At 41.4% G+C, this 24386-nt stretch overlaps 1 protein-coding gene across 7 annotated transcripts in view; it reads right to left on the bottom strand.

Moving 5' to 3' along the window:
- LOC132295583 (pre-mRNA-processing protein 40C) overlaps positions 1-24386 on the bottom strand; it is a 130547-nt gene that overhangs the window by 56391 nt on the left and 49770 nt on the right. For all 7 annotated transcript variants that reach the window (XM_059793885.1, XM_059793882.1, XM_059793881.1 and 4 more), the window contains 3 exons: positions 9876-9959; positions 7976-8116; positions 7743-7849 (listed from right to left, as the gene is read on the bottom strand). In XM_059793885.1, coding sequence (XP_059649868.1) covers positions 7743-7849; positions 7976-8116; positions 9876-9959 — 332 coding nt within the window. The remainder of the gene's footprint in view (positions 1-7742; positions 7850-7975; positions 8117-9875; positions 9960-24386) is intronic.

Genomic DNA, 24386 nt, shown 5'->3' with positions numbered 1-24386 from the left:
TCTTCATCATTCGGGTCCATAGAGATTTGATTGTAGCCTGAGTAAGAATCCAGGAAGGTCAACCGTTTGTAGCCAGTAGTGGTATCTACCATTTGATCAATCTTCAGCAATGGGAAGCTATCCTTCGGGCATGCTTTGTTCAGATTTGTGAAGTCAATACATACTCTCCATTTCCCATTCTTTTTCCGCACAACCACCACATTTGAGAGCCAAATTGGGTACTAAACTTCTCTGATGAATGCTGCGTCTAGCAATCGATCAATCTCATCAACTATGATTTGATTCCGCTCTGGGGCGAACCTCCTCTGCTTCTATCTTACGGGCTTGGCATTCAGATCCACATTGAGGGAATGACAAAACACGGAGGGGCTGAATCCTGGCATGTCTGAATGGCTTTAAGCAAATACATCTGCGTTCTAAGACAGGAAATCAATTAGCTGCTGTTTCTCCCCCTCTGCAAGCCCTGACCCTACCCTTGTTTTGTCTGGCTTACAAGGATCTATTTGTACATTAATGAGGGGTTCTTCGGTAAGAACCAAAGGCTCATCCTCCCCATGACCACTTTGGGGGGAGGTCCCTGTAATTGCTATCTCAGATTGTCAGATCGGGCTGGAGCTTTTCCCTTACCAGCAGCTTTCAATGTCACGGAGTAACATTCCTTGGCTGTGACCTAATCTCCATGGATGTCAATCACTTTGCTCCCATCCGAGCTCAAACATCTCATCACCTGGTGCAGAGTTGATGGGACACCCTGGACCCTGTGAATCCATCCTCTTCCCATCAAGAGGTTGTAAGACGAATGGATCTCGACGACCACAAAGTTCTCTGTCAGAACTGTTTCAGCAGTTTGTACGGGCAATTCTACCATACCAATGGGCTCTACTCGTTTCCCATCGAACCCCAGCAATGGATTTCCGGTGGGCTTGAGCTTTTCTGGCTTAATTTCGAGCCAGTCAAACGTTGTTCTCGGCATGACATTCGCACTGCTCCCTGGATCAATCAGAACTCTCCTCACCAAGCATTCTGTTGCTGTCAGACTAACTACCAGAGGATCTTCATGTGGGACCTGAACACACAACAGATCCGTTCTGGCGAACTTTATCTGAACTGATGCGCTCTGCTGGTGCAGAGCATTAACGCTGCCTATCCTTCTCTTCATCTGCGCTTGGCGGAGGCGCATTCAGGGGAATTCTTCTGACTCCTCGTTCGGCTTAGGTCAGCCGTGGATTGCATTTATTATCCAAACGGGCTGTGCGTTATGGTAGCTTGGCTTTTGATTCTTCTTCACTTGCTCTGCCGGTCGGTTCTGCTCCACAGCCGGTCCTTGAACATATCCTGCAAACTCTCCCCTCGTTATCAACATCTCGACATGCCTCCTTAGGTTCCTGCATTCGTTAGTCTGATGACCAAAATCTCTATGAAAAGCATAATGTTTAGATTGATCTCTCTACTCGAGAGGTTGTCTAATTGGTAAGGGGGAGCGGAACTTATCTTTGTTCTCCCGATACAGCCTTGCGAGAGTGACTTTAAGTGGAATGGCTAACTCCTCTTCTCTGGGCCTCTTCTCTGCCTTCCAGAAGGTTTGACGCTGTGGTGTTTTTGCTGGATCTTGGCTTTTGACTTCTCCTCTGTCGATATAATCGACGTCTTCCTTGCATTAGCCGCTTTTTCTTCTTCCAATCGCACAAAACCATCAGCTCTCTCGTTCAGCTCATCCATTGTCTTCCGCGTATTCACTACCAGATTGGTGTGGAACAATGTCCCTTGATTCATTGCCAGTTTGACCGCCTGAACTGCCGTGGATGGATGACATTCCATTACCATACTCTTGACGAGGTTGAACCTGGTGAGGAAAGCTTGGAGTCGTTCGTCTTCATGCTGCTTCATTGTAAACAGGCTCGAGACATCTTTGGCCGGGCGCTTGTTCCCATAATACTGCCTTATGAATTTGCCACATAGGTCTTGGAAGCTAGCGATTGAGCCTTCGGCCAAATTCTTGAACCAATTGAGCGCTGGTCCGGTCAAACTGGTAGGGAAACATTTGCACATCAGAGGATCATTCTCCGTGTTCAGAGCCATTTTCAACTGAATGTGATAAATGTGATCGATCGGGTCACTCGTTCCATCAAACAAGATGAAAACTGGCATGGAAAACTTCCTCGGATTCGGAGCATTCAGGATTGCGTCGGTAAATGGTGAGGCAATCGTTCTTGCTGATGAACGGAGGGCTTCGTTCTCCCTTGGATGCTTTGAGAATGTCCTTGGCTCAACAGACCCCCTGTCCGGACTGCCAGACTCGTATGTGGACATTGATGGACGATAAGGAGGATCACAAGACCGTTCCTCTATTAACTCCTTTTTCCATGACAGCGTAACCTTGTTACGACCGTTCTCCATGGCTTCCTCTCGTCCCTGCCTTTCTTGATATGGATCGAATGCCATGGCCTCCTCTCGCCTGATCCATTCACAATGCGGATCCAAATGAATAGATCCTTCTCGATCGTCCACGTGATGAGCATTTGGCAGTAAATCGCCTGACCAGATCTCTTCGCGGTGAAGATCCACACGATCGATGCCTTCCTGCTCGCCTTGGTGAGCAATATCAGGTTGCATACCTCGATTTCCTAGTGCAACTGGGCGTGAAATCGACGGAACCTCCCGACACTCCATTCCGGCGCGCAACTTTGCATTCTCTCTTCGCAAGGCTTCAATCATACTCATCAACTCATTGAGCTTCATTTGCTAGCCATTTTCGTGTGGATTAGAGCTCTCACCTTCGATCATCGTTCCTGATCGGAGCTGAGTCATCAACCGAGATATGGCCTCAAACCAGCTAAATTCCAATCTCTTTCCACCGGATCTGAGAATCCTTGCCGTGAACTTTCCAAATCTAATCTCGGTAAACAGATCAAGATTCTTCAGATCCGATTCCAATCTCTAAAGATCAATTAGAACGAACACTCTACAAGACAAACTGCAATCTCGTCGTTCTGAATTCACCTTCTAGAGATCAAGCTTCTCTTACATGAATCAGTCGTGATCGAATCAATCTTCATCGTTCCCACGGACGGCGCCATTGAAGATGCAAGAAAACTACTCTCAATTTAGAAAGAATTATTCTACTCTTCAAATATTTTCCAACCCCTTTTCCCTGTATTTTCAGTCTATTTATAGACTATTACAGATTTTCCAGAAGCTTCCTAACTAACTCCTTGCACTGGAATGTTCTTCTGGGCACAATTCCTTCAATCTAAAGTTGGGCCTCCAACCTGATTTCCCGGTCTTGGGCTTGACTAATGAAGACTCGGTCCAGTACGGTTGTCCTTGTCTAACCCACCCTTAACCACCCGGATCGTACTCGGCCCAGGTCTTTTTTGGTATCCTCAATCACATATCAGTTACTCCCTCATTAACTTTGTCAAATACTCTGTTAGTAGCATTACCAAACAATTAAATTGTAGTGTAACGTTATTTCCCTCTCATTGTATTTTTCAGGATCTGGTGTCGAAAAGGACGATTGGCAGTGGGCGTGAAATGGACGGTTTATACCTGTTGGATGCTCCTTTGTCACCTCAAGCACATTCAGCTTCATTTTTTAATATTGTTTCATCTTATAAAGCCCAGCTTATGCGTTGGCACATGCGTTTAGGACATATTTCTTTTGGTTATTTGAAACATTTATTTCCTTCCTTATTTTGTAACGTGGCAGTGTCAGATTTATCCTGTGAAACTTGTCATATGGCTAAACATGTTCATTCCAATTATCCTGCTAGTAGTAATAAATCTGCTTTAACACCTTTTGATCTTGTTCATTCAGATTTGTGGGGTCCTTGCCCAGTTACTTCTAGTCTTGGATTTCGATATTTCGTGTTGTTCATTGATGATCATAGTCGTGTTACTTGGGTTTATCTTATGAAAACCAAAAATGAGGTATACACCATTTTTAAAAATTTTATGACGATGGTTCAGACTCAATATGGTCGTGCCATTAAAAAATTCAGATCTGACCAAGGTACAGAGCACACTTATGAGGAGGTACAACGGTTATGTATAGGAATTTGGGATTGAGCATCAGATGGCTAATGTTAAAACTCCTCAACAAAATGGTCATTCTGAGAGAAAGAATCGCCACATCCTTGACTTATCCAGAGCAATCTGCATTGCCATGAATGTTCCCCAGTCATTTTGGGGAGATGCAGTTCTTACCGCTATTTATCATTAATAGGACTCCTTCTAAGATTCTTAACTTTGCAGCCCCATTCTCAATCTTACATCCCAATTCAACTCTTTTTTTGATTCCTCCGCGAGTCTTCGAGTGTGTGTGCTTTGTTCAGCAGTTGGGGCAGACTCGTACAAAGCTTGACCCAAAGGCTTTGAAGTGTGTGTTTTTGGGCTATTTTCACCCTCAAAAAGGTTATAGGTGTTACCATCCTCCCAATCGTCATGTTTCTTTCTTTGAGCATACACCATATTATAGTGGTTCAGTTGGTTCTCAGAGTGAATGGTTCCCATTGAATATAATGGATGGTCACCTTCTTCCGTCTTCAACTCCTCTACCATTACCTGTTTCTTCTTCTATGATCCCTCTTCATGATACCCCTCCAGCAAGGGGAATTGTTCCTTTTTCACAGGTTTATAGTCGGAGACAATAGGTTCAAGCTTCTACTCCCACGATCGACTGCCATGTTCCTTCGGCACCAGCTCCACCTTCTCAAGCTATTGTTTCGCTTGATGATCGCCCCATTGCTCTTCGAAAGGGTAAATGTGAGGTTGTATAGTGGGGATCCAAGCTCGTGACTCTTAGAGGATTACTCCTTTGTGTGTTTGGTGGTGTTTGTGGCTTGAAAGAAATAGAAGATCCTTTAAAGGAAAGGAAAATCATATTGGGTCATTGAAGTTCTCCATTCTTAGCACTCTTTTTTGTTGGGTGAGAGAAATTGTAAATCCTAGGATGAGCTTGTAGAGTTTTTGGATTTGTTAAGGGTTTAGAGGGCCCTTTTTGGCCTTTTGTTGTTTTTTGAGGGATGTTTTCCCCTTTTGAATGCTTTTACTGAATTAATACTTACAAAAATAAAAATTAAAAAAGGTATTTAAAATTTGCTCCAGAAAAGGTTTGCTATTCTCCAAACATGGCCATCTTGAAGTGGAAGGATATACAGATGTTGATTAGGCAGGATCTGTAATAGATTGAAGATCTAGGATACTGCACATTTGTGGGAGGGAATCTAGTCACGTGGCGTAGCAAGACACAATCTGTTGTGGCCAAGATCCAATGTTATTTTAGGCGAATGTGTCGATTCTAGATTGAGCAGCGGGGTGTCTGGGGTTCTTTGCAAGCTTGATATTGAGAAAGCCTATGATCATGTGAATTGGAAGTTCTAAATCTATCTGATGGAGAGGATTGGTTTTGGAGAATGGTGGAGAAGGTGGATTCAGTTTTGCATCTCTACTATCAGATTCTATGTTTTGGTGAATGGATCTCCAACTGGTTTCTTTAATAGTTCGCGAGGTTTAAGATAGGGAGGTGGTCCTCTTTCCCCCTTTTTGTTCCTTATTGTGATGGAGGCTCTTAGTAGGATGTTGAAAAGTGCAGTAGAGCTATGCTTCTTTAGAGGCTTCAGGGTGGGAAGGGATCCTCTGAGTCAGCTGGAGGATTTCTCATTTAGTGTTTGTTGTTGATACTCTAGTCTTTTCTGATGCTGATGATTCCCGGATGAGATATTTGAAATGTGTGTTGATCTGGTTTCAAGTTGTTTCTAGGTTGAAAGTTAATGTGGGGAAGAGCGTCATGGTTCCCGTTGGGGAGAACCCTCATATTGCTTCTGTTGATGATACTTTTGGTTGTAGTGTCGGCTCCTTTCCCATCACATATTTGATATTACCTTTGGGGGAGTCTTCGAGGAGAGCAGGCGGTTGGGATCTGGTGGTTGAAAGGTTTAAGAGGAGGCTCGTAAGGTGGAAGAAGCAATATTTCTCTGAAGGTGAGAGGGTTACCTTAATGAAAAGTACTTTGTCAAGCCTTCCCACATATTTTATCTCGCTCTTTCGGATTCCTTCTTCATTGGCAAAAAGGATTGAGCATATTCAGCGGAATTTCCTTTGGGGTGGCATAGGAGAGGAATTCAAGTTTCATTTGGTGAATTGGGAACAGGTTTGTAGCCCAATTCATCTATGAAGTCTGGGTATTGGAAGGTTGTAGCCTCTTAGTAAGGCTTTGTTGGGGAAGTCCTTATGGAGGTTTGGAGTGGAGAGAGTGAGATTGTGAAGGAGACTAATTGTTTGCCAATTCAGGGAGGAGAGAGGTGGATGGTGCTCTCGTGAGGTTAGAGTGCCAGGTGGAGTCAGGGAATGGAAATTCATTCAAAAGTGGTGGGATGAATTTCCAAAAAATTGAATTCCGGGTTAGGGATGGCAGGGGTATCAGAATTTGGGAGGATATTTAGTGTGAGGATCGCTCTCATGCTTGCTCCTTCCCCAGGAGCTTTAGGATTTTTACGAATAAGCACCCCTTGGTGTTTGATTGCTATTGGCTTGTTAGTGGGAGTTTGACTTGGGATGTGCTCTTTACAAGGAGTTTTCAAGATTGGAAGTTGGAGCCCATTGGGTTCTTAGAGCGTTTATATCCTCAGGAGGGGGCGGGTGTTGGTCCTGATCATAGGGTATGGATTCCCTCTTCTCAGGGTCGATTTGAGGTTCGGTCTCTTTACAGATGCCTTTCAGATGTTCCATGGGTTCTTTTCATGTGGAGAGCAGTTTGGAGATCGAAGGCCTCTCATAAGGTGGCATTCTTCCTGTGGACAACTGTGTTGGGCAGCATTTTGACTTGGGATAATTTGGGAGGAGGAGACAGGTTGTCGTCAGTTGGAGTTGCATGTGCAAAGGAGATGAGGAGACAGTGGACCATCCAGCATTGCCGTGTGGCTCGGTATAGTTGGGGTTTACTTTTGGGGCTGTTTGGGGTTCATTGGGTCATGGCAGGTCCCCTGAAGCTTTGGTGGAGGCTTGGAGAGGGTGTACGGTGGGTGCCCAAGCTCAGGATTTTTGGAGGGTTGCGCCCTTATGCGTCTGGTGGCATTTGTGGTTAGAGAAGAATAGGATATCTTTGGAAGGAAAGGAGACTCCTATTGGGACTCTTAAGTTCTCCATCATTAGCACCCTTTTTTGTTGGGTTCTAGGGAGAAATTGTATATCTATGGAGAAAATTGTTAATATTTTGGGCTCCGAGTGTTTAGAGGCCCCATTTGGCCTTGTGTTTCTTTTGTGGGATGTGTCCCCCTTTTGGGCGCTTCAATTAAATCTTACTTATCAAAAACAAAAAGAAAAGACCCAAAAATATCAGTGGGGGCAAGGATATATAGTGTCGTATTTTTAAAAATTTAGTGGGGGCATTTATAAAATTTTAATAAAAACTATGGGACATAATGTAAATAAAAAAAAAATGTCAGTGGAGGTGGCTGCCGCCACTCTGCCCTTGACAGGTCCGTCCCTTTTAGTGTGCTACTTTATAAAACGTTGATTTTGCAAATATTGTAAGTTATATAAGGAATTTCACAAAATGATATAATAGATGGGTTTTTTCGGAAGTAAAATAATATTAAGAGTCTACATTTGTATTTTTGGACTCCCCTTTCTATAAACAAGGAAACAAAACAATTGTCCTAAATTATGACTCATAACTGCAGAAGCATCCCGTGCACAGCACTGACATGTCATCAAACCTCAAGCTCTTCGCTATATCATACCTTTCATTCAATAAAACTTCCCGCTCTTTTCGGTCTAGTGCCTCAAACCGTGGATCATGGCCCCATTTCCTTTTAAATGAATGATAGTCCGTGTTTTGAGCAATATCCTGAAAGATGGAAAACTGGTCAGAAAGCAATCTCTTGTCCCCACAGTTCAAAAACCAAAAACAGTGATAAAGGAATTATAACAGAAACAGATGACAATCATGACACCAAAGGAAATTGCATGAAACCTCCTTTGCTTCATCCAGTAACTGCTTGAACCCCTCCATCGCCGCTTTCTGAGCTGCTCTTTTTTCCTTGCGCTCTTCTTCAGCACGTGTCCGAACATAGTGCTCAAAAAGGGCTCTCCGAGCATTGTGATTAGGAATAGCCTGTAACAGGAAAAACCCATCACAACAAAAAAAGTAAAAACCTTAATAAAGTAAATTCACAGGAGAGATCCATAATATCCAACAAAAAAGGCCAGAATGCCAGAACCCTAACGATTGCAACGAAACAATTGCACAAAAGCCCAGCCCCAGTTCCTATGATAAACGAGAAGCAACATGATAATAACAATATAAAATCCCGCGGACATATTAAGAGAAAACGGTACAGACTATAGAGAGGGTGACAAGATTAAGATGGAAAGAACAGCTTCAAAGGTGAAGGTAATACAAAAGTGATATTGTGGAAAAGAGTCAAAAAAGTAAACAAGGGGTACAAGCACTACGCCATTCAAATATTAAATTTACCTATTTTTGTGAATTAACCAAAAAAAAAAAAATGTAGGTTGCAGAAGAAGGAAGAGGCAGCCTTCAACAGAAAACAAGAACACAACTGAAAAATAAATGATAAACAAAGTTAAGTTCCCATAAGAAACTACCTAAATGGGGATGAAAGGGCTTTAGCAAAAGGTTTTATCCCAAGTAGCTCCCTCTTTTAGTTGTTTCTACCTGAAAATTCCACGATTCCTCCCACACTACCCAAACAGATGAAACAATGCCAATACTAGCAGCCACCAACCATAAAATTGGAGATTTACCTGTCTCCATTAGTGAACCTCCAAAATAATACCATAAAATTGATTTCTTTATTTTTGGACATGACCTCTATCATCTCATACTAGGGAGATATGTAGAATCATCACATTGCTCCTCATAGATAGAGAATTATCAAGTTATTAGAATTTGCGGTGACTCTCAGGTTCTTGACTAATATAATTCTGTGAGGCCCTTTTTGGCCAGTTGCATTGAAATGATCACTAGAAGGGGAGGAAACTGTAACAAATTGATATAGGAAACATAGCCAGCTGATAGAGATTGGTTTGATTAGATGACGCCAAAGATGTGAAATGGTCATTAAACTATCAAGCACTTGCATCCAATTAAGAGAAACATGAGTGCAACAAAGATGAGTTTTGGATTAGCATTGTTAGAACCAATCGTTGACATGTAGGAGAAGTGTTTACAGTATTTATCTTGTGGAAGATCAGACAATGAGCAACCATGTAACTAGCTCTAATACCCCTAAAATATTTGAATTTAGTTTTTAAAATATCTTATCTGAGGGTCAAAAACGTAATATTGGGAATCGTTGAAGCTTGTGTGTGAGTTTAGTGTTAGATTAGAAGAAGAAGAGAAAAGGAAGGAGAGAAATCTGACAGAAAAGAGGTTTGTATAGTAAAAACCCTACACCCCTCACACTTATATATTAAGATAAGAAAAAGTACAATAATACCCTGACTATTACAATAATGGTATACAATACTGCCCTTCAAGCAGGAGCATACAAATTAAACATAGTGGGAGTGAAGCTAAGGATGCTTGGACAGGTGCCTCTCTTTGATTTGGAGTCTTTTGCGGGAGAGAAATAGGAGGTCCTCTGATGGAGAGGAGAATCCTATTTGGGTGCTCAAGTTCAATATTTCAAGATCTTAATTATTTTGGACACGTGGTCAATACTGTATATCTATGGAGGAGCATGTCTTTTGTTAATAGTCTGAGGATATAGCAGATCTTTTGATCTTTTTTTATTATTATTTTGTAGTGGGATGCGCTCCTTTCTTTATATATATGTTTTACTAATATAAGTAAATAAAAGACTTCTAAAGTCCAAGCATAGTAATTCATAACCTTTACTTCAACAAACCTTAAAACGAGGATCAAACACTATCTTTGGAAGTTCTTTATCCCACTTTGAGAATGGTGCCACCCCACGTTCCTTAAGCATCTCCTACAAATTTCACAGAGAACAAATAATTAATTAAATAATCATTAACAATTCTCACCAGGAACAACTGTAAGCCTAGAACAAAGACAATTACTTAGTCATTAACATTTCTCACCAAGAACTAGAACAAAGGCAATTATGTAGCCCAAAAAATAATAATAATAAAATAAAATAAAATCACACAAACATTTATAAATAAATAAATAATTGCAAATACAAATGGAAACATTGAGAATAAGCATAAGCATCATATACCTAAAATAATACATCACACAATTCGACCATTAAATTTTGATTCTACTAAGTACGAAATTAATGTGGATCAGGTGTGTCCCCATCATAACTTCACATAAGTACACATAGCATACTTACGATTAAGAATGAAGTTTGTGGTAGATATTGAACTTAAAGGAATTAAGGTAGCATCTTCTGAAATTGAGAGAGAGAGAGAGCTGCAAGATAAGGTTTAAACAAAAATTGCATACTAGAACTACAATAGTAATTTAGAACTAATAAAGAAAACCTTGGAAAAAGAAAGATCAATCTAGAAAATGTATGAACATTGTAGAATCCTGAAAAGAATAATGAAAAACGAAAGCCCCAATAATTAAATAATGATCACATAAATCTATGGCTTGAATACTCGTTTTGCTTATTTCCCTTGTTCGAGTTGGAAGAAAGGGCTACTTATCAAAAAAAAAAAAAAAAAAAAAATTAGTTGGAAGAAAGGCCTACAAAGTTTAATGAAACTTCTCTACTACCAATTTTGCCCTTAGTTTTATAGAAGACAAAATACCATATGAGTCCTAGGGCTTGTTTTTCTCTCTTTAACCCTTTCTTTGTATTCAAATTGTCACTTTGGCTTGAATAATGTTTAGCACAATCTTTATATTTGTCTACCCACTTCTTACATATATATTTGTTTTCTAAATGTGAAACGGTAAAGTGGTAATTTTGTTAAAATAGTTTCATTTCCTTTCTTTCCCTAAACATGATTTAAGGGCCAAGACTATCATTTCCTTTCTTTTCCCTCATAAATCAACCAAACACAATGAGAGGTTAACAATATCCTTTTCTTTCTTTTCGTTTCTAACTAATGTTATCCTTTCTTTTCTTTTCACTGTAGAAATGATGAGCAAATCTGTTATAGCTATTTTTTGACGAGGTAACGCCAACGAAAGGATATTCTATTAGGGGCTGTAAGTTGAGTGTTCAAGGTTTCAGCTAGGACTTGCAGCAGCGGTGGTGAAAGTTGTTGCCATGGGTTGTTGCAGATGGTGGTTGTGGCTATTACGATGACAATTAAGGTTAGGGTTTGTGCGTGAACCAGTTTGGTTGGATGGCAGAATGTGACGTAAGCGGAAGTGATAAATTTCTTCACAAGGAACGGTTTACTTTGAATCCACAAAGTAGGGAGTTTTGAATCCACAAAACGAAGGATAAATTCAAAGAAATCTGATGATAATTGAATGAATGATTCTGATCTCTGCATTACACATATTTATAATGAAAGAAAACTCTAATCCATAAGGAAACTAACTGCAACCCGAATCCTTATAACATAAGGAAACCTAATCCCGAAAGGAAACTAATACTCGAAAAATAGCCTAAAAATAAAGTTTCTCTAAAACTTCTGAAAAAATAGAGAAAGAAACCTAATAAAATAAAAATTAATAAATATAAAATCTAAGTGCAAGCCGAGTTCGTTTAGACAACAAACAAAAATCTCGAACATTCGACAGGCTTTTATAGGACAGAAATACCCCGTTTTGAGGCCCTAAACGAAAGTATTTCACTGAAAAACTGGTTACGTCACGGCCTAGCAGTGAGTCTTGCTCATTGTGCCGTTTTCAGTCAAAAAACTCTCCAGGTCAAACGCACACATTGGGATCAACCCAGAAAATCTATCAGCACGCCCTTTTGGCCCCCTGGCAGTCTAAACGAGCCACAAAGGCTTCAGCAATCAGTTCTATATCAGTCTCCCCTGTTTGAAAGAAACTCATCCCCGAGTTAAGGCTGAAAGAGCGCGTCTCATCAGGCGAATAGTACTCAAATAGATCTATAACATTAAATGTAAAAGAAATAGACATGCCTTCGAAAAGCTCAACAACATAAGCATTATCATTAATCTTCTTCAGAATCTGATGAGGCCCATATTTCTTGTTCTTCAATTTGTTGTAGGTACCAATTAGAAACCTCTCCTTCCGTAGAAACACCATAACTAAATCTCCTTCTTGAAAGACTTTCTTCCGCATCTTCTTATCTACTCCCTCCTTGTATTTCGCATTGGCTTGTTCAAGATGCTTTCGATCCTCGCCCTCCCTGGTGATCCAAACAGACCATAAAGGCTTCAGCAAGCAATCAGTTCTATATCAGTCTCCCCTGCTTGAAAGGAACTCGTCTCCAAGTTAAGGCTGAAAGAGCGCATCTCATCTGACGAAAAGTACTCAAATGGATCTGCAACATTAAATGTAAAAGAAATAGACATGTCTTCGGGAAGTTCAACAACATAAGCATTATCATTAATCTTCTTCAGAATCTGAAAAAAGCCCATATTTCTTGTTCTTCAATTTTTTGTAAGTACCAACAGAAAACCTCTCCTTCCGTAGAAACATCATAACTAAATCTCCTTCTTGAAAGACTTTCTCCCGCATCTTCTTGTCAACTACCTCCTTGTATTTCGCATTGGCTTGTTCAAGATGCTTTCGAACCTCGCCCTTGGATGCGATCTGCTATGTGGTCTACAACAACACTCTTTCTAGGAAGCTTTAGAAGTGGGACCAAATCCAACGCATGCTCCGATGGATGACAATAAACAATAGCGAAAGGCGACTTGCCTGTTGACTGATTAACCATGCTGTTGTATGCAAATTCTGCCTGTGATAACGCAAGATCCCACTGTTTTGGTTTCTCAACAGAAATACAAAGAATCAGATTGCCCAAAGTCCGATTAAGCACCTCTGTTTGACCATCAAATTGGGGATGACTAGTACTACTGAAATTCAAAAATGTATCAAAATGCCTCCACAAAGACCTCCAAAAATGGGATAGGAATTTGGTGTTATTGGAAATTGTGTATCAAATTCCTATTCTAATTAGGATTCTATTTTAGAGTTATATTCTGTTAGGTAATTTCTTGTTTGGCAAGTCTTGTCCAACAAGTTATTGGGATTTGAACTCTATAAATAGATACGTAGGCTTTGAATTGAGACTTATAAGATTGAGAGAAATGTAGTCTCGTAAGGAAGTTGATGGGTAGAGGTAGTATGTGGGTTGGTAGAGTAGGAAAAACACCCGGTAGCGAGGAAATAGGCTCGTGGAGTGGTAGTGTTGGTACTCTATTGGTGTAATATCTCTACAAATCATAGTGGAATCTCTTCTCATCCATGGACATAGGCTGGTTTTGGCTGAACCATGTATATCATTTGTTTGTGTGTGATTGCCTTGTTGGCCTTCTTTGAATCTTTCTTATTCGTGCGCTTTCGCTATCCCAACTTGGTATCAGAGCCAAAGGTGAAAGAGATTCAGAAAACACAAGAAGTCTCAACATGTGTTGCAACGGGCTTCAGTTGTAGGTGGAGTCAATCAGTTTGGTTACATGGCATGGAGCTCGAGTAGTCAAGGTGGAGCCTTGGAGGTTTGACTGATCGAGCAACGTAAAATGTGGATTATCGGAGTTTTGCTGGAGTATCGTCAAGATTGAAGGTGCAAAAGAATTGTCCTAATCAATGCCATGGGAAACGATGATTGGCTAGATGGAATTTAAGCCAAGGTGGAGATTATTGGAAATTGTCTCAAATTCCTATTCTAATTAAGATTCTATTTTAGAGTTATATTCTGTTAGGTAATTTCTTGTTTGGCAAGTCTTGGCCTCTAAGGAATTGTAATCCTTGTCCAACAAGGTATTGGGATTTGAACTCTATAAATAGATACATGGCTTTGGGTTGAGACTTACGAGATTGAGAGAGATGTAGTCTTATGAGGGAGTTGATGGGTAGAGGTAGCATATGGGTTGGTAGAGTAGGAAAAGCACCAGTAACACTGGTTGCGAGGAAATAAGCTCATTGAGTGGTGGTGTTGGTACTCTATTGTTGTAATATATCTACGAATCATAGTGGAATCTCTTCTCATCCATGGACGTAGGCCGGTTTTGGCTGAACCATGTATATATTGTGTTTGTGTGTGATTGCCTTCTTGGCTTTCTTTGAATCGTTCTTATTCGTGCGCTTTCGCTACCCAACAGGTGTCATGATCTAACGTAATGGACTTAGGAACCCCATGAAGACAAATAACTTTCTTGAAGAACAGATTTCCAACATGTGTAGCATCAGAAGTCTTCTTCCAAGCTATGAAGTAAGCCATCTTCAAATAACGATCAAAAACTACGAAAACAGAATCTGCCCCTCGTTGTGTGCATGGATATCTGTCACGGGTAAATTCTGAACACGAATCTAGGGCCCTGTTATAGCACTAAGCCAGAAATATGAACAACTTTTCTCTGAATTTCTAACTTAGCTCAGCCAACTCACACTTGCTGTCTAAAACACACAGCAAGTAAAACACTCTCACACACAAGTATAGTTGCAAGAATGTAAAGACAATAACACCCACGAATTTACAGAAGCACAAGGCTTCCAACCTTTTACTATTATTCACAAAACAGTATAAGGAAAGGCCTCAACCTGCAGAAGCATACAAGAGTCTCTCACAACACAACTCTGTGTCTCACTCTCAATCTGCCCTCTCTACAGAACCCACATTAGCAATATATAGGCAAACTCTCAAAACCGCCCACAATTGCCCACTAAAGTGGTGGATGACACCCCCATTCACCCACAACTACCCACTAAAGTGGTGGATGACACCCCCATCCACCTAGGGTCATGTTGGCACCCACTAAGTGTGCCAACACTACATATGTAGTTGACAAGCCCAACTACTAGCTTGTTGGCATGCTCTGCTCATGCCACGTGTCCACAGGAAGTTACACTCAGCATAGTGGAAGAAACCACCTCCAACCGCCTGTGTGTTGTCCTCTCAAATCTGTGCCACATGGATGGGAAGTTATTCAGCACACCCCCACTCCCTACATGAGTGGGAAGTGCTAGTAACTTCCCCCAACCAACTGAGCCCACTTAGTGGAAAGTGTAACTTCCCCCAACCAATTGAGCCCACTTAGTGGGAAGTGTTAGTAACTTCCCCCCAATCAACTAAGCCCACTTAGTAGAAAGTGTAACTTCCCCCAACCAACTAAGCCCACTTAGTGGGAAGTGTAACTTCCCCCAACCACCTGAGCCCACTTAGCCATCTTCTGTAACCATAAGCCATGTCTGAGTCCCCTGAGCCAACCTTGCACGCTGAGCCTTGCCTACGCCCACTGCCTTGTACCCATGTCCCTGACTTGACTATGCCACGCATCCATGACTTGTGTGGTCCATGCTTTAAGCAACATCTGAGCCAACCTTCTGAACTTAGCCCGTGCCAAGCCCACTAATCTGCACCCACATATAAATGTCTCAAAATGCACGACATCCAAATCGAGTGCCGTCTACGCCAACCATCTTTTATGGACTCAAGGTACCTCCCATAAAGATCCCGAACCAAAACTCCAAGCTTCACTTTTTAGCCATATTTACGAAAATGCCACTGGACACCCCCAGTGCACGCTGACAGCATCCCATGGCTGTCAGAGGGCTTGTCAAGGTCCCAACCCCGTAACAATGTCCTAGGACAAAGTCCATGGACGAATCCTCCCAAGGACAATCTGGTGTAGGTAGAGGGATATAAAAACCAGTGTTTTGAGATTGACATTTAGCAGATTGACAAATTCGACACCGCCGCACATGGCTGCCAACATCCCTCCTGAGTTGTGGCCAATAATATTGCTCTTCGACCAAGGCCATGGTCTTATCTCAACCAAGATGTCCACCCAGTCTGCCACTATGTAATTCATTAATAATCTACTCACGAAGGGAACTCCTCGGAATACAAAATTGTTTACCACAAAAAAGAAATCCCTCCTGTATGTGCATACTCTCAGCAACCTGCCCACTTAGCCCAAAATTCTTTGAAGTCATCATCTTCCCCATACAACTCCTTCAAAACAGTCAAAACCCACAACTTCAGCTTGCAAAGTCACCAGGAGTGCTGCTATTTGGCTAAGTGCATCAGCGACTATGTTTTTGCTTGCCCGAATTATGCCTCGATGAGAAGGTATATCATTGTAAAAAAAAAACCCATCTGGCATGCATTATGTTAATATTATTCTCACTATTGATGAACTTCAAAGCCTGATGATCAATGGAAATAATGAACTCTCTCTGCACTAGATAATTTTTTTTTTTTTTTTTTTTTTTATCAGTAATAATGTATTGAAAGTGTTCAAAAGGGGAATATGTCCCTAGAATACACAAAGGCCAAAGCCAAAGCCAAAAGAAGGATCCTAAGGACCCACAAAGGCCAAGAAATCAACAATCTCCTTTATAGATGTATAAAATCTACCCATACCCCAACAAAAAATGAAACTAATAATAAGGAATTTCAAAGTTCCTATGGGAGACTCCTCCTCATAAAAGATCTGTTATTTCGCTCCTTCCAAATGTACCACCAAACACATAGAGGAGCTACCCTCCAAAAAAGACGAGCATAAGAACCCACCCCACACCCTCTCCAAGAGTCGATCAATCCTCTCTCCGTCCGGGGCATAACCCACTGCACTCCAAACAAGCCAAAAATCAAACTACAGCCACAGGGCAATGCAACAAGAAGTGATCCACTGACTCACCATCCTTTTTGCACATGTAGCACCAATTAACTGTAACGTGCCTTCTCCTTCTAAGGTTATCAAGTGTCAAAATCTTACCTCAAGCGGCAATCCCAAAAAAAAAAAAAAAAAACCACTTTGAGGGGAGCGTTTGAACACCACACCGTTTTCCAATGGAAATTAGTCCTATAGAAACCCAAGATGCAATAGAAAAAGGACCGAACCTCAAATCTCCTTTGAGAAGATGGCACCCATCCAACGTCTGTTTATACAGCAAATCAAGAAAGTCAAAAACATCATCCAATTCCCAATCATGAAAATGTCGCCGTCGCGTCGAAAATGCACATCCCAAGTAATCCTTCTGCTATCAAGCTGATAACAATCAACTACCCAAGCATGTTTGTCCACAACAATCCTAAAGAGCCTAGGGAACGAACAAGCCAATGGATGCTCCCCACACCAAACGTCCTCCCAAAACCAAGTGTCCCTGCCATCTCAAACTTTGAATCTTATGTGTTTCAAAAACTCATCCCAGTCCTTCCGAATGAACTTCCAAAGCACCAACACCACCAGGTGATCTAACCACACGGGAACACCACCCACCTCTCTCCTCCCCAAAGCGGCATGAGATGACCCTCCTCCAAAATCGATGCCGCTCCCCTCCAAATCTCCAAAGCCACTTCCCAGGGAGACACTTTTTAAAAGGGATCACCCTCCTAAAACCCAAACCACCCAACTGGATAGGCCTGCACACTTGCTCCCAACAAACAAGATGGTCGTGAAACTAATCCCCTAACCCACCCCAAAGGATGTTCCGCTAAAGCCTTTCAATTCTTTCAGCCATGGTAGCCAGGATTTGATAAAGATAGAGAAAGTATGTGCGAAGACTCGCCAATGTGCTCTTCATAAGGGTGACCTTCCCGCCCTTCGAAAGATAATGCTTCTTCCACCCAGCAAGTGTCTTCTAAAAACTCTCAACCACAAGGTCCTAACCCCCCACCCTTCTCGACGGTGAACCCAGAGGCAAGCCCAAATAAGAAATAGGGAAAGAGGAGATCCCACACCCAAGCACCGCTGCAAGCTCATCAATGTCATGATCCTCCCCCAGGGACAAATGAACTCTTCCCTACATTCACTTTTAGACCCAAAATAGCCTGAAAGCAAACTAAAACACATCTCAAATATCTCATCTGGGACACGTGTCACAGAAGACCAATGTATCATCCACATATAACAAATGGGAAACCTCTATCTAATAATCCGAGTCTCTGCCCACCCTGAAGCCCCTAATGAATCCCAAATCCACAGCCCTCCTCATCAACCTGCTAAGAGCCTCCATAACAATAATGAACACAAAAGGAGAAAGAGGATCCCCTTGTCATAAGCCCCGAGAACTGCCAAAGAAGCCGGACAGAGCCCCATTCAACAACACCAAGAATCTCACTGAAGAAATGCAAAACTCGATCCACCTCCTCCATTTCACCCCAAAAGCCAGCCTCTCCATCATATAAAGCAAAAAAGTCTAACTAACGTGATCGTAAGCTTTCTTAATATCAAGTTTACATAGAACTCCTGGAACACCACTACTCAACCTAGAATCCACACACTCACTAGCAATGAGCGTTGAATCCAGGATCTGCCGACCCCCAATGAAAGCATTTTGAGATTCTGAAATAACTCCATCCAAAACATCCCTCAACCTTGCGGCAAGAACTTTAGCTATCAGCTTGTACAAACACCCTACAAGCTAAAAGATCTAAAATCCTTCACATCAGTGGCATCATCCTTCTTTGGAATGAGAGCAATAAAAGTAGCATACAAAGATTTCTAGAACTCCTGAAATGTCCCCATCACGTCACCCCTAACCACCTCCCAACTCTCCAACAGGAACCACATAGTGAAACCATCCGGACCAGAGGACTTGTCGCCATTACAACTCTTTAGCGCCTTCAAAACTTCCTCTTTAGAGAAAGGAACATCCAGACCCTCCCTATACATTTTTAAAATCAAGTGAAAAAGCAAGCCACCAAGTCTAGGTCTCCAATTGCATGTCTCAGTGTACAGTCTCTAATAGTACGAGACAATCCCCGTGCACACCTCCTCCTCCCTACATAAATCCACACCATCAACACAAATCCGCCTAATATGATTACCCCTCCTCTGAGCATTAGCCAAACTATGAAAGAATTTTGTATTGCGGTCACCCTCTTGGAGCCATAACGCCTGTGACTTCTGACGCCACGATATCTCCTCCAAACTAGCAATCTTCGCAAACTCTGCCTGACACTCCACCAAAGGTAGTCCACTTTTTTCTCGCATCACTAAGCTTTTCACTATAGAACGCAACTGGTCTACCCTCTTGGGATAGAACAGCACCAACTCCGATAACTGAGGCATCACACTCAACCTCAAACAATTTCTCAAAGCTTGGCAATGGTAGAATAGGTGCATTGGACAATTTTTCTTTGATCAGCGCAAACGATGGTATACCCCATTTGGAGGCCCTAAACAATGGTATTTCACCCAAAAACAAGATACGTCACGGCATACCTGTGAGTCTTGCTCGTTGGGCCATTTCCAATCAAAAAACTCTCCTGTCGGGTCAAAAACACACACTTCGGAATCAACCCCTGACGGTCCAAACGGGTCATAAAGGCTTCAGCAATCAATTCTACATCAAAATGGTAAGAATGGTGGATGTGTTTGTTTCGTGTGTTGGCAATGGCAATTCGAATGGTTGTGTTTGGACCTTTCGTTGTGATTCCATGTTGATGTGGAACCAAAAAGAAAGCAAAAGGTGAGAAAATAGAAAAAGAGATTATGCTAGAAGAAGGGGATGAGGAAACAGAATGAATACATAGGTTGGATAGGTGGAGAGGTTGAGAAAATCAAGAATATTAATGGGGAAGAAGAACAAAGAGAAATTAGAAGCGATAATCAATGCTCTCCAAAAACTAATAAGTTCACTTACATGAAAGCCTTTTCTAAACAAAATCTAAAAGAAAACAAAATAAAATGAAATACCCACAAAAAATAAAAATACTAAAACATCCCTAACAAAATTTCCCTACGCCTACGCTTGACGTAGGTGCGTAACACCTAACGATCTGGATCAAATTTTAGAACTGTGAAGGAGTAAGTGAATTTTGTGGATAGGCTGACAGTTTAGGGGGGCTATTTAGCCCTTGTGTAGTTGCTCTCGAGATGCATTCCCATTTTGAGCAAACTTTAATGATGTTTTACTTATCAAAAATAAAAAAGTTCATGGCTTCATCCTCCTTGTTTGTCAAAAAAGACTATCGTAATTTCTCCAAATACGACAAAAGAGGAAAGCAAGAATGGAAGGCCTTATTCAAGTTTTTAATTTAAAAAAGAAAAGCCCAAACCCAGTCCACGAAGCTCCCGCCATGGCGGGGTCTACCGGTCTGGGGAGGGTTAGATGTACACAGCCTTACCTCTGCATGAGGAGAGGTTGTTTCCTTTATTTGAACCCGTGAGCTCCAGAGCACAATGGAGCAACCTTATTCGGGTTTTAATAGATCATATTAAATTGTTTCATAAGTTCAAACACAACAACGAGTTTTCTTCGAGGAGGGATTTATACAAATAAAGAATGGTGCCTTGAAAAGTGTCTTTTAGTTTAATGAAGTCAAAGTTCATCTTTGTTTCTATTAAAAATATTAATTAAGGTTGGAACCAAAAATGTAGCTTCAGGGGGATTCTACAAGTCATTCTAGGAGAAATTAAGAATCATTAGAAGTTGTATTACAGAAGGGGGACAACGGTCTCTCCACTGTAAGAAGTATTTAAAGTATAATTTTGAGATGTTTTTAACTATACTTCAAGCTTTTTCAGATTTTACTTAGAAATTTTGCTCCACCAGTAATTAGGTTATTCTGGTCTATCTTACTGTTGCAAGAGGATTTTGTTCTATTTTTGTTTGCTGCACTTTTTCTCTGAAGTTCTCTCTCAACCAGTTATGCCTCACCTTATTTCTATAACGCTACTAGAAACCAACCATTTATATTATTAATGAACTATGAGAGTTTTGTTGGAGAGTTGGAATGTGGTTAAGAGTAAGGTTATGGGCACTTTTCAAGAGTTTTATTCTCACAGGAAGTTTGAGAAGTCGTTGAACGGTTCTTTCATAGCCCCCTCATCCTTAAGAAGGGTGGAGTTTCTAATGTTAAGGATTTTAGACCAATAAGTCATGTGGGGTGTATTTATAAGCTTATTGCTAAAGTACTTGCTTTGAGAATGAGGAAGGTGCCGAATGGGGTTATTTTAGAGTCCCATAACACTTTTGTTAGTGGTCAACAAATTATTGACTCAATTCTTATTGTCAGTGAGTGTGTGGATTCTAGGCTGAGCAGTGGGGAACCGGGAGTTTTGTGTAAGCTTGATATTGAGAAGGCGTATGATCATATCAGTTGGAGCTTTTTGTTGTATCTACTTGGGAGGTTGGGTTTTGGAGAGAGACGGAGGAGGTGGATTGAGGCTTGTATTTCTTCAGTTAGATTCTCTCTTCTGGTGGATGGATCTCCTACGAGTTTCTTTGGCAGCTCTCGAGGTTTGAGATAGGCCGATCCTCTATCTCCATCTTTATTCCTTATTATTATGGAGGCTCTCAGTAGGTTGTTGAGAAAAGCAGTGGATCTAGGTTTTATAAGGGGCTTTAGGGTCGGTAGAGACTCGGATCATCAAATGGAGATCTCTCATTCACTGTTTGCGATACCTTGGTTTTCTGTGATTCCGATGAGTCCAAGTTGAGATATTTGAGGTGTGTCCTTGTTTGTTTTCAGGCAGTTTCTGGTTTGTAAATTAATGTAGAAAAGAGCATGCTTGTCCCTACAGGGGAGGTTGAGGGCACCGCATCTCTTGCTGTAGTACTTGGGTGCAGGGTGGGCTCTTTTCCTATCTCCTATTTGGATTTGCCGTTGGGTGCTCCGTTAAGGAGGGTGGGAGGTTGGGATCCTATGATTAAGCGATTTGAAAGGAGACTGGTTGGTTAGACGGAGGAGTATCTTTCAAAGGGCAGGAAGTGAAGGTTACTCTTTTGAAGAGACGTTGTCGAGCCTCCGTACATCTATGTTACACGAACTCGGGTACAGGTGTCGGATACGGGTATTTATCCATGCATCGGACGTGTCAAACCTCCAAACAGAAGGACACATGGACACGGCTAAATATTCATTTTATTAATTATTTTATTTTATTTTCTAGACACTTAATATAGGCATTTAACTCATTTTAAAAAAATAATATAATGTAATTAAATGATAGGATATGCTTTAAGTACGTGTCCAACCAAAAGTGTCTGACACATATCCCATGATATGTGTCCGACACGGGTACTTCACTACTTTTGAAGAGTCCATGTAACAGAGCCCTACATACATTCTCTCTCTTTTTCAGATTCCCACCTCTATAGTTGACAAGATTGACAGACTTCAACGGAACTTCCTTTGGGGTGGACGGGGGGAGGAGTTCAAGTGTCATCTTGTTCGTTGGGACAATTCCGTTGGGAGGTCTAGGCATTAGGAGGTTATCCCTTTTCAACTGGGCTCTTCTAGGAAAGTGGTTGTGGAGATTTGGAAGTAAGTGGCATCGTCTTTGGAGGAAGGCTGTTGTGTGATGCTACGGGGAGGAGAGAGGCCGGTGGTCCTATGATCCGGTCAGATTCACTGGAGGTGAGGGTGTTTGGAAATTCATTCGTGAGGGATGGGATAAATTTTCTAAACATATTAGATTCAAAGTACAGGATGGCAGGGGAGTTCGGTTTTAAGAGGATTTATGGTGTGGCGATTGCCCGTTGGCTCGTTCCTTTCCCAGACTTTTCCAGATTGTCGTGGATAGACATGCTTTGGTGGCCGTTATCGGCTCGATGTGCGTTTTCAGCGTTCCTTTCAGTATTGGGAATTGGATGAGGTTTCAGGTTTGTTGGAGCTGTTGTACGGACAGGAGGTGGATGGTAGTGGCATTGACTCTCTAGTTTAGGTGCCTTCCTCTCATAGGAGATTCGAGGTTCGTTCCCTATTCTGTTGTCTCTTTGATTTTCATGGTTCTAATTTCCCTTGGAAGACAAAATGGCGATCCAAGGCTCCCCTCAGAGTGGCCTTCTTTGTCTGGACTGCTGTTTAGGGCAATATTTTGACCCTGGATAATTTGAGAAAGAGAACACAGATTATAGTTAATTGTTGTTGTTTGTGCAAGTGGAGTGACGAGTCTGTGGATCACCTTCTTTTGCATTGCCATGTAGCTCACGACTGTTAAAGCCTTATCTTTGGCCTTTTTGGCGTCCATTGGGTTATGCCTCGGTCCTCAAGGGGTCTGATTAACTCTTGGCGAGGCTGTAGTGTGGGGGGCCAAGCCCGTGAGTGTTGGAGGGTGGTTCCCCTTTGTGTTTGGGGGTGCTTATGGAAGGAGCGGAATAGAAGATCTTTTGATGGGGAAGAATCTTCCTCATGGGCTTTAAAGTTTCATATTATTAGCTGTCTTTTTTGTTCGGTTTTGGGGAAATATTGTATATCCATTGATGAGTTTATTGATTTTTTGGGTTCGGTGGGTCCATAGGACCTTGTCTCTAACTTTGGCTTCTGTATAGCTCTTGGGATGCGTTCCCCATTTGAACGCTTTCTAATACATTTTACTTATCAAAAAAATTAACGAAAATTGTAGCTTTATATTCATATAGAAAATGCATGCAATTTTCTACTATAAAGAAACCCCAGCATATACGTCCATTCTATTGGATAAGATAAAAAAAAGAGTTTCACTCACAAAGGCAATAGCCGGCGGTTCATCCCTTCCTTGCAAAAGTCGTAATGCAACACATGTATGATGTATTTCTAGACATAGCCCTTGGGAAGCAATTTGATAAAAGCTACCCCAACTTACTATAGACAGACTGCACTTCTAGAAAATATCTTAACAATTGATAAACGTTTAAAGAGAAGGAAAATCATAGTCTATTAGTTTTGCATGGCAAATGGGATGAAGAGAAAGTCACTTTGTTGTTGCCTGTTATGGACATGTTCACCTCCTAGAGTATTTTTTGAGTGATGCCTAGTTCAGCAATTAGCGCTTCTTCTTACTGAAGACAATTTAGAGTAGCTAGAAAGAAGCTTACAAAGTGATCCAGTTATGTCTATGGTGAAGCATTTGAGATGAAAGAAAAAACAGATCATACAAAGGAGGGCAATCCTCTATTTTTTTTTTCCTAAATGAGATGATTTCTGATAGCAGATATGATAACCACGATTTATGAAATGACTTACCGTATTAGTAGAAATTTGATTATGCTATAGAATATGCCATAGAATATGCTTGAGAATAAGCTTTGATTTAGATTTGATTTAATTTCCTTTCTTGTGATATGAGCATGTGCTCTTTTATCTATAAATACTAGAGCTATGAATGAGTGACTTTACACAATTCTCTCATTTTTCTTCTTTTTATATTTCTTCTTGGTATCAGAGCCAGGGTGGTTCGACTGCAATGGGGGCATTGCGAGTTCGGCACCTCCCATTCGGGAATAGTCACATCGCCCATATGGTAAGCTTCGGGTAGGCAGGGTGGTCCAACCTCAATAAGGGCTATGCGAGTTTGGCACCACCCATTTAAAAATGGTCTAAGGAGACAGTTGTTTCCTTTTATGGTCTAAGGAG

This window comes from Cornus florida, unplaced genomic scaffold (genome assembly GCF_030987335.1).
Source record: "Cornus florida cultivar Cherokee Brave unplaced genomic scaffold, ASM3098733v1 CherokeeBrave_3.0.0_Hap2_Chr02, whole genome shotgun sequence".
Classification (NCBI taxonomy): Eukaryota; Viridiplantae; Streptophyta; class Magnoliopsida; order Cornales; family Cornaceae; genus Cornus; species Cornus florida.
The sequence above is the reverse complement of the archived record's forward strand: the minus strand, read 5'-3'. Positions and strand labels throughout refer to the sequence as shown.